Here is a 14431-nt window from a genome sequence, read left to right as displayed (position 1 = left end):
ACACAGATCAGCAACTTATCAGGAACATACAGCATAAATTATGAACTTTACAAAATGATCATCTGTTGAAAAACTTAACTAACATGTCTCTTAAGTCTCTTCTAGAGTATCTTTTCTTCCTCTCAAATCCAGATGGGAAGAAAGTTACCTTTGGGATAGCCCATCTGTTTCCTGGATTTTTTTTTCCTCAGTTGCATTCATAAACTGTAACTTACAGGGGGAAAAACACACACACACATACCGGCCCTGTTGTAAGTAATGTTATTTATTGGTTGATTTTTCCAGATCCTGACATTGATGCTGCCACTGCCATGATGCTTTTGAATACTCCCCCTGAGATACAAGCAGGTTGTGAGTAGATATTTCTATAGCCTACAGCACCATAGTTTGTGAATTTAACCTTCTCATTTTTATACCAGGCCATAGAAAGAACTAATGCTCAAGTAGAATCCCCCTTGTAGCATCTCTTTGGAAACCACATAAGTGCATGATTACATGCATATGCATATACCCATGCAGCCATGCATATGTATGAATGCATGCATAGATGTGTTTCTAAGATGAGAAAGTGCTAATATAATTTCAGAGCTTAAAACCTGAGGGAAGGGAAACAGACCCCATAACAAGTCCCAATAGAAGAGATCTTCCTCTGCCCTCCAAGAATTATTCCTTTGAGTTTATAGTTACTGCTAGAAAAGGCTAAGCAGGATCAGCTTAACAGTTAAGAAATTGAGCAGTGCCCATTTTTAGAAATTTCTTTCCCTTTTGAGACCTCACTGATACCAAGCTGCCATTTTGCTGATAGATAGGAAAGTCTGGCAAGGAGGACCTGCAAAAGCTTGGAACAGCTTTAAAGTAGAGCAACCCATGGTGCCCCCTTGCACCAACCCCACCCAACCTTCAAGCATCAGCAGACAGAAAGGCAGGGCTAACGTAGCCAAGCAGGGCTCTGGCTTCACCTTCTTTTGGCTGTTGAGCAATGTCGGGTTTGGTACAGCTCTCTTCTTTACTTTGACTTCTCTTCTGTCTGCACCTGGTACTTTTTCCTGTGGCTTTATCTATCTCTGGGGCCAGACTACAATGGTTTTAGAAAGACCTCTTTTCCAAATGACTTAAATTGACTTCCTCCTCCCAATTTGAGGCCAGACCCTCTACCTGCATTTCATACCCCCACCCCCCAGCCAGAATCCTGTTGAACAAACAGCCAGCTGGTCTACCAGGCTCTCTTCAGCTTCTTGTCAGGACACTGCTGCATTACAGTCTCCTATGGATGAAATATGCTGATGTGGATGGACCAACAGCAGCAGACACCTCCACAACACCCCAGGGGCTGGAGCCCACCTGTCTCATTCTTGAGAACTGGGTCATCACCTCACTTTGGACTCTGGCTCTCCCATGCCTGTGTGGCCTCCCATGCAGTGGAAATACCCACTTTGAGAGGAGACAGTATTTCCCACAGAAGAGCATCTACCCTCAGACCCACAGCATTCGTCTTTCATTAATAGTGAACTGACATGGAATTCCACCATCTTCTTGTGTGGTCATCCTGACAGCCTGAGGAACTTTGACTCTGTCCTTTCTCATATGTTCATTTGTTAAAGACCCAAGAGATGCAGCATCCCTTTCTCGGGGAGAGTTGTTCCTCTACCTGAGGCTGCCTTTATCTGCTCTCAAAGGTACAGAATTTGCATTTGCTCTTTGCTAAACTCGGATTGCCAGCCCTTGAAATGTTAGGCTGCCCACATCTCTGACGAAATGTAAGCAACTGAGACTTGTAACTAACGTTTAACCTGTCAGGTAGTTTTATGTGGTTTTTAAACAATGTTTTAAGTTACAGAGAAATGAATATTAAAAACCCCGACACCATTTTTAGATGGCAGTACAGGAAGAGTAAGTCTAGATTGTAATCAAGTTATAATTTGAATTGGTTTCTAAAATCAAGTTGCAATTCCTCATGGTGGAAACATTCCAAATGTATAAGTGCTGTGTAAGATGCAAGCACTTTCCTTAGCATCAAGCCACTGTTCGTTAAAAATTGAAAAATACCTTTGATGAACAGGTCGCTGAGTTTAAGAGGGGAAAGTGGGAATTATGCAACACACATCATTAACAGATCCTCAGCAGCTTCCATAAAAGTCCAGTATTAACTGGATCCTTAACCACATGTAGGAAGGGTGAAGGGATTGATTCATTGACAAGTTCATTGTTTTTAATGTTCTCGTGGCTAAATGAAGTTCTCATCTTTCCAACCCTGTAGTGTCCAAACCATAAAGAAACATTTGTTTTCTGGGTCTCCATGGTCTTATTTGCTTTTTTGCATGCTGAATTTGAGTTTTAAAAGCTCACTGTTCTTGGTTTGAAGCTGTTGGGTCCTTTTAGAAGGCTTTTCTACCTAATTGTTACTCCTATGAGCAATCCAGACCCAGCCTCCAGAAGGCTCCATGTCAAGTGAAGGCAAGGAAAAGGATGCCTACAAAAGTCATGGAAGGAAATACCCATTGGCCAGAGGCAGCAGATAAGTAAATTTAAAGACTGGGGAGGGGGACATTCTCTTTGCATTCACCTTGCTACCCAACCTCCTAGCCTTGGTAAAATCCTGAGATCAAGCTAGAACATAGTCAAACAGGGTGTAAAGCCCCCATACACTGGAGTAATATTGAAGGAAGAAAGTGAAGTGTGGGGAGTACTTGCTCTGTACCAGGCACCCAGGGAGCCCAGTGGCCAGGCTCGAGCTCCAGAGAGATGCATTCAGAGGTATGTATCCCTAGCAGCAGGCCACTGGTGTCAGTTAGCTCTTCCTTGCTTTACTCTTCCTTCCCCTCCCTTTATTTTCATTTCCCATTGTACGGTGTTGTCCTAGAATCTGATGCCGTACCTGACCTTTGTAAGGGAGAAGCATTATAGACGTATAATGATTAAGCCACCACCCCCTGCCCTGCCAGCTTTGCCCAAGGCCTGGAAAAAGTGAGAAGTGATTCCTTGGCAACCGCCCCCCAGCCCCAGTGCTGGTGTGTGAGTGGCCTCTGTGGTGGTGTTTGTGTACGTGTGGCACAGTGTGGATGTACACATGCACTCAGTATATCCATGTTCTGGGGCCCTGCGGGGTGGGGGGTGGGGAGCGTGGATTCTGGAGCCACACACTTCCTCTCTGCACAGAACCTGCCCCGCTCTCTCCTCTTGGGCTGCGGCTGGCTGTAGCCAGGCTCTGTTTATAGAGCCACTTCGTGCAGTGCTATTTATAGCCCCTTGTTTTCACCTCCTGGGCTATGCAGTGCCTCCGTTTTGGGTGGGGGGTGAGGGGTACACAGCCTAGTCTGTCTGCTGCTGTTCACACCCAGCAAGGAGAGGCCAGCAGTCGAAAGACATTCCCTTTGTCATTGCAGCCACTCAACTTCAGGTCACCAGACTGCGGCTACTTGGATCTTTTCCTCTCACCCTTGCCTTGCTCAGCATCTGCAGAGCCAGCTCCGGGCTGGGCTGGTGGCCCAGACACATTGCAGTGTCTGATATTGAGTAGGTCATACAAAAGAAACTACTCTAGAAGCCATAGTCAGCCCCAGCCTCTGACTGGGTTCCACGCTGCCCTGAGGGAGCCCAGTGTTCCGTGTACTGGCCCCTACAGTTGGGTACCTCTGCTTCCCACTTCAGTCTGTGGGTTGACCTAGGATGAGGCAGCAGTGTGTATCTCATAAGAACTTCAGGCATTTTATCCCCCTGGCAGCTCCAGTGGTATATGTGCCATTATCTTTTTCAGCCGTTGCCAGTTTGCAGCTTGGAAAACATTCTGCAGGAAAACCCACCGTGTCTTGCGTACTGTATGGGAGACTGCTTCCAGAAGAGTCAGGGCCGGGCATTTTGGATTGTGCTTTTCGCCAAATCCATGTCCCTAAAAAAAGTGGCCACATAGGCCAGTTCCAGCTTCTAGGTCTACTTAAGGACCTGCTTTGCAGTTCTCCTTTGACAGGCTCCATGAGTCATCTCCATCCCCAGTGGAGGAATCGTTTTAGGACAGGAGAAGCCAGAGCATCATTCCTCACCTTCAAAGGCTTATATAATCTCCGGCTGGAATTTTTCCCAGAGATGTACTCTAGATAATAAACAACACAACAAAATGGAATGGAGGGGAAGGAGGGGCTCTGCACCCTCCTGGCACTAGGATACATATCAGACACACCAGGGGCAGTAGAAAAAAGGCGACCAGGAAATAGGTCGCGTCCTCTCATGCCTGTCCCCCTCCCAGCGTGCTTCCAAGTAGGCAGGTGGAAAAGCCGACTTTAGGAAAGGGAAGGATTATCGGAATCACCTGCTGCCCAGCTTATGGCCTCTGTTAGAGTTAGCCAGGGCTCCCCTCCAGAGTCAGCAGTAGGTGCTCAGAGGTTAATTTTAGAAGTTGTGAAAATGAAGGCTAAGCATTGGGAGGGAGGCTGGGGAAGCAGGGATAGGGACATCAGAGCGAGGAGAAATATTTGTCATATGCTAGAGGTAGTTTTTTGTTTTTGTTTTGTAGCTTCCCAAGATCACATCATCTTCATTAGATCATAGCATCTACATTGAGTGGTGCAGTTTGAATTAGGTCTGTGTTAGTGTTGCTTTCTTTCTAGCAAAATCTGGCAAGTTTAGAGTCACCCTGTAACTTAAAAGAAAGTGGTTCATCAGTTAGTTAGGGAACTCTGGTGATGATATCCTTAGTTCCTTCTCCCAGTAACTTAAGAGTCTTAGACATGCATCTTCTCTCCAGTAAAGGACTAATATGTAATCGATCTAACTAAAAAGGGTAAGGCTGGAGGTCTGTGTCTTTTCTAGTGAGAGCCACAAATCAGAGTTCACTATTGATTTTGAATGTCTGGTTTCTTATTATGTCTCGTATCTGGCTGGAGCCTAAATGTAATTTCTAGTACATTAAATGGGTGACTTGATAGTTGGTTAGCTGCTTGTTTAGTTGGTTGGTTGGTTAGTTGGTTGGCTGTAGAGGTGTAGGTCATTGGGTATTTTGATAGTCTTTGAGAGAAATAGAGAGTAAGGGAAAGTGTAGACATGCTGGTAGGGAAAAGGGTTGAGGAATGGGTTCGCATTTCTTCAGAGTCCCATAATCTGAAAAGTAGTGAAATGTAGACCTCAGAATGCCTTTCTCATTTTAGACCAGCTGCAATTCATTTTTCAGAAGCCACACTTGGGGATGGGGATGGAAAGGAGAAAGGATGGGGGGACAGTTAAGTGTCACAGATGGCTTCTGGCAGCCAGCAAGCAAATGCGAACACATCCACCATCCCAACATGCTGAACCCTGCCAAAGATAAGGACTGATAAATGCCAGGATTGGCAGAGGCAGTGTCTAGTGGCAGCTCATTTGAGAACAAGCTCCAGCGTTCCAGGGAAGGGCCTAGTTTATATGCCAGGTGCCTTATGAGGTTTGGGAAATAGCTCAAGCAAAGCCTTTCCATGTTGTAGGACAGCTTTGTTCATGAGATGCTCTTTGCAGTGAACGTGGTTTGTTAATCGGGAAGGGGTTTTAATGGGTGGGTGCAGCCTTATCGATAACCACAAGAGCGTCGTAGGCTGACAGTGTTTCCTCATGCCCCAATTTCCTCATTAAGCTTGTGTCTTATAGGCCCGCCTCTGAGTGAAGCCATTTATGTAACTCATCCCATTGAATTCTCAAACCAATCCTATGAGATAGGTTTATACCCACTTTATAGGGACAAAACAGAGGCCCAGAAAGGTTAAGGCACTTGCCTAAAGCCACAGAGGTAATGGGGGAATGAGAATTTAAACTGAAGCAGTCATATTCAGAGCCTAAGCTTTAACCATGGAAGTAGCCTTCTCCTTTAATAAGATATTAAGTGTAAAAGGAGCCTGGTTATCCAGTAGATGCTCAGCCAGTGCTGGCTTCCTTTCTGCATTCCTTTCCACTGGGCTTGCCCCTGGTGCTTAAAGGTTCTGGGCATTTGGGCAAAACCCTCTGCACCCATGGTACTGATCTCAGGACTCCTTTTCTTCTCAACTGGCAGGTGATTCTGGAGGCTTTCACAGCCTGGTGTTCTCTGACTTTCTTTCCTTTCTTCCCGTTCCAGGGCTCCCTAGTCATTGTCCAGGATTTTAGGTGTTTTCAGCATTTTCTGTACAGGAATGACACAGGGGAGTGGAAGCACCTCCAGATTGGCCCCTGCCCCTGCCCCCAGCAGCTCTGTGGTCTGGTTTTCCATCTTATTCCACTCCTACAGATTTGGGGCTCAGCAGAAACCAGGGCGGGGTGGGGGGGCCTCCTTGGGTGTTGATCGTGTTGGCAATGATGATACCAAGAACTAACTGTATTTTCTTAAGTATTTGTGCTTTTCTTATCCCAGTTAAACCTCCCCATACCTTGTGAGATAAATACCATTGTTTTTAGATAAATACCATTTTATCCCCATCATGCTGATAAATAAAACTGAGGTTTTAATGAGTTTCAATCACTTGTTCAAGGGGACACAATCTGTAACTTGACAGTGATAGGATGTAGACCCAAGTTCATCTGGCCCCAGGGACTACTGTGCTGCAAACCACTTGAATAGCTTTCCCCATACCCATGGGATAAAGGCCAAACTCGGCTCACTCCATCTAGAGTGAAATGCTATAGCAAGATAATTTTTTTGTTTCTCATTGCACTTTTTATCACTTTCAGATCTTTGTAGGTGTTGTTACCTCTGTCTTTGGAGTCCAACTTAACTGGCACTTTCTACAGGAAGTCTTCCTGGATACACTCAGTTTGGGTTAGGGGTCTCTGTCCTCTATGCCTGTAGGCCCCTTGCCCTAGCACTTACCAGAGTATGCTTTCATTGCTTCTTTAGTTCTCGATCTGTCACATTTAACCAAGATGTCTGGTTACCCTATATCTGTATCGCCTGGTTCATATACAGGTACTTGGTGAAAGTTTTAATTAGTTAGTTGGTATAATTCTATCTATGGCACTGTAATAATTTTCACCAACAATAATTACAACTGGAACAGATTTTAAATATTAAGGCTATTTAGCAGTGGTCCATTATATCAGATTCATTTGCTGCTATTAATGAGATCTTTTATGACTGACATTGGGTAGTAATATCTCAGTAGACCACCTTGTAGTTATCTATTTGAGAAGCGTCCTATATGACAAAATAATTGAAACTCTCTCCTATAGCCCTCAAAACAGAGGGACGAGCAAACAAAAACAGAGGGACCAACATACTTTGTAGTATGTGACTAAAAAAGCTCCAGAGTTCTTCTGGTCTTTTGCCACGGGTCTGTCCTTGAGAATGACTGATACTTTTCTCCTTATATTTTCTTCTAGATGTTTTGTTGTTTTAGTTCTTATATTTAGGCCTATGACCATTTCAAATTAATTTTTTTATACGGGATAAGGTAAAGAATCGAGGTTTGTTTCTTTCCCAATCCAACCGTTCCAACATTCTCCTTTCCCCATTGTGTTACCTTGGCACCTTGGTCAAAAATCAGTTGACCACCTACATGTGGATGCATCTGTTTTCAGATTCTGTGTTGTTCCACTGGTTTATATGTCTATCCTTATGTAAATACCACACTGTCTTGTATGTAATAGCTTTTGAAATCAGGTAATATATATTTTAGATGTTCTTTCTTACAGAGAACTCATCAACTAAGCAAGGCACTGTGAGAATCAACATAGAACATCACATTATAACGGGTTTCAAGCTTTTTAGATTTTTGATGAATCTTCTGCCTCAGATGATAGGAACGATCATCCAAAATCAGGTTGACTGCAGAGGATAGTTAGGAGTTTCTGACTGGGTTCGGCCTACTCTCAAAGTTAATTCTAATAAGTGACTTCGGAGATTCTAGAACACTGGACTGCACTAGTAGCATTTACTTTAGGTGAAAGTCTCAACTTCGTCTCCCATCCAACCTTTGCTAAAAGCAAGTAGGAAAGGCCTTCCACAAAGTTGGAAGAGAAATAACAAGAGCACTAGCAAGAAGTCCACACTGATCCACAGTCTTTAGAGTTATCCCATATTGAAGAGGTCACCATTCATCCCACGTGGAAAGCCTTTGATAAAGGTTAGGAATATTTATGTGAATATGTTCTTAGAGACTGTTCTAGTTTGCTAGCTGCCAGAATGCAATATACCAGAAACGGAATGGCTTTTTAAAAGGGAAATTTAATAAGTTGCTAGTTTTCAGTTCTAAGGCCGAGATGATGTCCCAATTACAACAAGTCTATAGAAATGTCCAATCAAAGGTATCCAGGGAAAGATACCTTGGTTCAAGAAGGTTGATGAAGTTCAGGGTTTCTCTCTCATCCGAGAAGGCACATGGTAAACACAGTCACTTCTCTCTCAGTTGGAAGGGCACATGATGAGCAAGGCGTCATCTGCTAACTTTCTCTCCTGGCTTCCTGTTTCATGAAACTCCCCTGGAGGCATTTTCCTTCTTCATCTCCAAAGGTTGCTGGCTTGGGGGCTCTTGTGGCTATGTCGTTCTTCTCTGGCTCTCTCTGAATCTCCCAGAATGTTTCCTCTTATATAGGACTTCAGACACTAATCATGACCCACCGAAATGGGTGGAGACATGTTGTCACCTAATCCAGTTTAACCACTCTTGATTAAATCAACATCTCCGGGGAGATGATCTGATTACAGTTTCAAACATACAGTATTGAATAGGGATTATTGTACTTTTGCGAAATGGGATTTAGATTAAAACATGGCTTTTCTAGGGGATATACATCCTTTCAAACCAGCACAGAGACCTAATAATTATATAAGTAAAAAGTATGTATGGATGATGTATTTTGTAAAAAGAATGTATTCTATGTAAATAATGTCAATTTTTTAAATGTAATGTCCGTAGTGGTTTTTGCTTTTGAATATGATTTTCTAGAGCCTTGTTGATAAGACCTTTGCTTGAACAAGCACTATTGCTTCTGTCTGAGAATGTGCCAGGAGCTACCTGGGCACAGCCGAAGCTTTGGGAGAGTCCTGGGATATTGAAAGCGAAAGGAATTTTGGAGAAGCATACTCAGGGACACAAAGTCACACAAGATTAGAACCCAGTCGTGCAAACCCTCCGACTGTGTCCTCACACTGGCCTCACAGGTGGTTCGGAGGGGCTTTGGTAAATGCAGTACAACAAAAGACCGATAGCTTAATCCTTATAAAATTACTGTCATAGAGGTCACAAAAGGGCGAACGTTTGGGAATTTCTGCGTTTCCACCTAGTATACAGCTCCTCAGACAAAAGCAGGTTGGTGTGAAGCCACTGGTGGCTTGCATGGAAAATGGACAAGATCCTATGGCCCCTGGTGAAAAGGTTGGCTTAGGGCTGTCCCAGGGGTGAGTGTGTTCAGGAGTGAGATGATGGGCAAGCACTGAGGAGCTCTGTGGAGGGAAGCTGCGGGGAAGGGGCCCCCAGAGTGGCCCTGCATGGTTCCGAGGCAGAAGCCAGAGCCTCCTCCTGAGCCCCTCACTCCCAGCAGCCCTGAGAGGGCCTTTCCGTAGGCAGTGAAGATCCTTGTGAGGACAAGCTGGGTTATGAGTACCAAGAGGCCACAGAGCTTGTTATGTTGAGTTTGCTGTTATTTGGAGCTTTATCTTCCCTTGATGGATTAAAGACAAATAGAAAGATGTTCTCAAATTCTGACCAAGACTAGAAAAGCATAAGGAAATGCTCGTATGTGGTCACCTGCAATCTGATTGTGTCTGAATTCTTAAGGTCTTGTTAGGATCTGATTGAAGGTAAAAGTTCATATTTAATAAATGTAAGAAAATGACAGTTAAAGCTCACTTTTAAAAACTCACTTTTTTTTAAAACTCAGACATTAATAAGTTGGTTGTAGGATACCGGTCTGACTTTGCTGATCAAATCTCTTTTGAAGCGTGTTTATCTCTCCCTCTCAGTCTCTCCGTCTTACTCTCTCTGTAGCCTTCCTTTTCTGCCTCTGTCTCCCTGTGTCTCTGTGTATGTATGTGCATGTGTTTTTCTCTGTCTCTTACCCACCCCCACCCTCTCCGCCCTCAGTCTGTGACTATTTTTTCTTTCTGCTTTGTCTGTCTCTCTCTTTCTCTCTGCCCTGCTCTCTCTCTTTTTTTCTCTCTGGAGTATCCAAAATTTCTGACACAGAACTGAGATCTGCACACTCGGATTCACATGTGCTGTCTTCTTTCCTTTTGCTTTTTTCAGTTCCTCCAGGAGTGATACAAAACGGAGCCCGGGTGCTGAGCCGAGGGATGTTTCCCAGCGTCCGGCCATTGCCAATCACTCCCATTGGAATGACGGCAGCCATGAGGTAAGGGCTGAGCCCCTGAGTCAGACCAGCTGGAGGAGTGGGAAGGACTCGTTACATCCCACGGGGCTGCTGCAGGGGTGGAGACAACCAGTCTAACTAGTTTAAGTCAGTAAACCCAGCTGGGGCATATGAAAATGTTAAAGTCACTCCCAGGGACTCCAGTTCACCTGCCAGCTTCTCCATCTTGAGCCATCAAATCATCCTGGGTTTTTTTTGCAGAAGAAGAGGTTGAGACAAGTTAGTTTTTATTCAAAGAAGGTGAAGTAGGGTGGGTGGGTGGTCCATTAATTAAATTCTAGGCTAAAGGGTCTCCCTCTAGACCTAACCCTGCCACTTACCAGTCCTGTGACCTTGGGCTGATTTCTGACATTTCTGGGGCTCAGGTCTATGAAACTGCTCTGCTTCTCAGGAGAGTTACAGTGCAAATCAAATGCAAAATTGCATGTGAAAAATACTTTGATCGTGGTATATAAATAACAGGTGGCACCATTCCCCTGCTTCCAAGAGTCAGATCGGTTGCCAAACTACATAAACTCTTCCTGGGAAAATTTCTTTCATCCATCCTTCCCATTTCACTGCCAGTCCCCTGATGAGAGTCCACCTGCTAGCTCAGAATTCTCAGTTGTCCCAGTGTGGGAGCATCTTCCCCATCTTTCCTGCTCCTTCTCACCCCATTCCTGGGTGAGAATCCATCACCCCCCACCGGATGAACTTCTTGTTCCTCCAGTCATCCGTGGAAGCACCTTCCGTGGCTCCCTACACACCTCCCTGTTACAGCCCTGCCTTCTTCTCAAGCCACACATTTTTCCCTGGGATGCATCTAGCATCTGCCCATCTTACTTTTTTTTTTTTTTTCACATGGGCAGGCACTGGGAATCGAACCCGAGTGCTCAGGCATGGCAGGCAAGCACTCTTACCTGCTGAGCCACCGTGGCCCGCCCTGCCCATCTTACTTTTATAGTTTCCTCAGTGTAGATACCCCTCTACTTCCACATGCAGGGTCATGTGTCTGCCAAAGCCTTCCATGAAGGTGAGTCCTATACAAAGCTCAGAATATGTCCCCTGAGCCAGAAACAGACAAATAAACTCTTTCCTGTGAACCAAGAGGCCCCGTGCTTCAGTTGTGGCCCTTTGATGAGTCAGCCCTGTGTTCCAGTAATTTCCATATGTCCCTCTGTCCTCACTGGTGAATTTGCTGAGGACAGGGGCTGGACCCAGGCTGCTGGCTTAGGAGAGGCCTGTCACGCTGAGCTGCCCAGCTCCTCCCCCTTACTTCTCTGCTCTTATGGGTCAGCTTCATCCATGAAGGCCATATTCCTTCCATAGTCTTTCATGTCCCAAAGGAAACCATCCCAGAAAATATGTGTAGCTGGAGCCTGAGGGAGTTGCAGGGTTGAGCTCTCGGGTGTGAATCAATGATGTGGAGCTTCTCCACAAACTTCATACCTTTTATACTCTACCAGCAAACCAACCTATTTTTACCAGGATGGACAACACCTGATTGCAGGGCAGGCCATGGTGTCTGAGCCTGAAACAGTGGGAAATTGGAATAGAAGTCAGAATAGTAACTGAGTTGTAAAACCACTTACGTCTGCACATTGATGTTTTCCAAAAATACATGTGAAAGGCCCTTTTCTTGTACTTTTCCAGTGTCTTTCCTGGTTACCCTTAGATCAATAATTCTTGAGTACATACATGGTAAGCCTCTCCCATGAAGCCAAAAGACCAGGGCCCGTGCTTCACATTGTGAAAATGGCATAGTCTGATTTCTTTCCTTTTCTCAAAATCTCTCTCCTGTTTCACCTCTAGTATACCTTTTTGGTTGAGAAGACTGAAACTGTAGGCTATTTTTACATGGAACAGCAGTCTGTTTTCATTAGCAGATTCTAAGTATAGACGTCCGTTTTGACTATTCTTTCGTGCCTTCAAGCATATCTCTTACTACGGGTCCAGCCAGTCTTTGTAGAAGGGCACAGAAGACCCAGGAAGAAGGGAAGGTCAGTCTTCAGCAGGAGCTGCCCTCCTTTTTAAAAGTATTATTCTCGTTGCATGTCTTCTCACAGATTTTACTGATTAGTACCCTCCAGAGGCCTTATTTTAAATATCGATGATTTTTATTCCAGTTATGCCTAGGTTAGAAGGCAACAAAGCACTGTGGCAAAACGGTGAACTATTTCTTTCTGTTGAAAAAGTTGTCGCTGATAGAATCCAGCAGGCAGCACCTCAGTTTGGCTCCTTCTAAGATAAAACACCGCATAGCAGTTTCCAGGGCTAGATTTATGTCTCAGGCAGTTCCAGTCAGGAGACAGAAGCCACACCAGGTATTTGAACAGAGAGAATGTCATAAAAAGAACATTAGCTAGGTAGAAAGTCATTTTCCAGATAACAGAAAGGATGTAAAGAGAACCCATGGTTTCATGAAGGTAGTAGCTGCCACCCCTAGGGCTGAGGAAGCAAAGGGCAGAGGGTGGAATGATCCCCACGGAGCTGAAACTCAGACCTCGGAGGAGGAGTCTCATGCTAGAGTCTCTGAGCTCAGAGGAGGAGGCCCCAGCTGGTACAGGGGCCCCTTAGGGAGCATGAAGAACTTGGTACTGGAAGTGTCTCGGCTGGATTCAGCAGCTGCTACAGGAAGGAACTGCTGCTGCTGGGGTGACAGAACAGGAAACACACAACAGGGAACACGTGCTGCTGCTGGAGTAAAGAGGTGCTGCTGGGGAGCAGGAAGAGGAAACAAACAGCAAGGAGCACATCCCTTCTTCCTCCCCTACCTTCACAGTCCCTCTAAGGTGCCCTCTGTTGGTGGAGGCTAGCAGGGAAGCAAGTGGCAAAGCAGAAATGTAGCTTGCAGAGCCCCAGCCCCAGCTTGTAAAACAGTATAGAAGAGTGGGTTTGAAACTGAGAGATAATAGCTTAATAATGGCACAACTTGCTCACTGACTAATAAGAGTAACTTTCCTGAGCATTATATAGTAATTTTGAGCAAAATCATTTCAGTAAAATGTACAACTGCGGCTTGTAGAAACTAGACAAGCTACCATTTGCATTGAGACAGCCAGTACAGAACACCATCGGGCATTAGCAGTAACTTGCCCAGATACCAACTCTGCACCTGCCACCTCAGTTTTAAGGGAAATTGGGAGAGGAGCTATCATCTCTGTAAGGTCATAGGCCCAAGACATCTTTGCTACCTTTATGTCCCAAATACCTGACAAACAGTAGGCACTCAGATGCTTTCAGAACGAATGAACGTACACATAGCAACGTGGGCATTTGTGTAATCGTTATCTGGTAAACCCATTAAGGAATATTTGTAGAATAATCTTATTTTGCTCTTTCACATTCATGAATGTATGTGAAATGTAATATTTGTTTTTAATTTGGCCCTATGTCAGTTGAACCTAAATTCAGCTGAGGTTGAAAGGAAAACAGTCCAACAGAGAATAGAACCACACTGACCACTGTCTGCACCTATTGCTGCTCAGATGTTGACGGGCGGCTGACCCTGTTGGCTCAGCTGGGGTCTGATGGAGGGCGAGAGGCATCAGCACCCCCTAAAGACCAATTTCCTTCTCTGCTTTGTGTGACCGGTTTTCTGTGAATCTAAGCGACTTCTCCTTAAGTGAAAATATTTGTCTTTCAGGGATTTTTCTTCCTCCACCAAGTGGCAAAGGCCATGTTTGTTTGTCTTAACTCTGAAGCTGCTGTTGACTTAGATGAAGTGTTACTTTTATTAGCTGATCATTACACAGCTTGTATTTGCTGGGTTCTTTTGCATATAATTATGATGTGAAATCTCTTTGTAAGAGTATCTGTCAATAGTGTAATTGACTTTACGGTGTTGACTTTTTACTCAGTAACCTCAGAGATAGATAGGCCTATCCTTCGACATTGGAAACCTGCTTATTTTTAAATTTGCCTGGGCGTAGAGTCTTCAAGTCACGTCATCCTCAAAATAACCACTCACACGTCTTCATGTGTAATGTCTGTGTCTCCTGCTGCTCTCCCAATGAAATTTGTTACAAAGATGACATTGAACGGAACAAACAATTATAGCCCTAGTATCTGACCCTCCTGAAACCATTTCTGGCCCTCTTGGGAAGCAGGAGCCGCAGGTTTCCTGCATTCACAGCGTTATGGCCACCACCCTGAT

The 14431-nt window shown here is 44.7% G+C and overlaps 1 protein-coding gene across 9 annotated transcripts in view; it reads left to right on the top strand.

Moving 5' to 3' along the window:
* Positions 1-14431, top strand: part of FOXN3 (forkhead box N3) — a 413410-nt gene that overhangs the window by 384031 nt on the left and 14948 nt on the right. For 7 of the 9 annotated variants that reach the window (XM_077123290.1, XM_077123291.1, XM_077123297.1 and 4 more), the window contains 2 exons: positions 286-351; positions 10173-10278. In XM_077123290.1, coding sequence (XP_076979405.1) covers positions 286-351; positions 10173-10278 — 172 coding nt within the window. The remainder of the gene's footprint in view (positions 1-285; positions 352-10172; positions 10279-14431) is intronic. The other 2 variants (XM_077123298.1, XM_077123299.1) reach the window with 2 other exon arrangements.

The sequence above is a fragment of the Tamandua tetradactyla genome, chromosome 12 (genome assembly GCF_023851605.1).
Source record: "Tamandua tetradactyla isolate mTamTet1 chromosome 12, mTamTet1.pri, whole genome shotgun sequence".
Lineage (NCBI taxonomy): Eukaryota > Metazoa > Chordata > Mammalia > Pilosa > Myrmecophagidae > Tamandua > Tamandua tetradactyla.
This window is presented reverse-complemented; position numbering and strand designations above follow the sequence as displayed.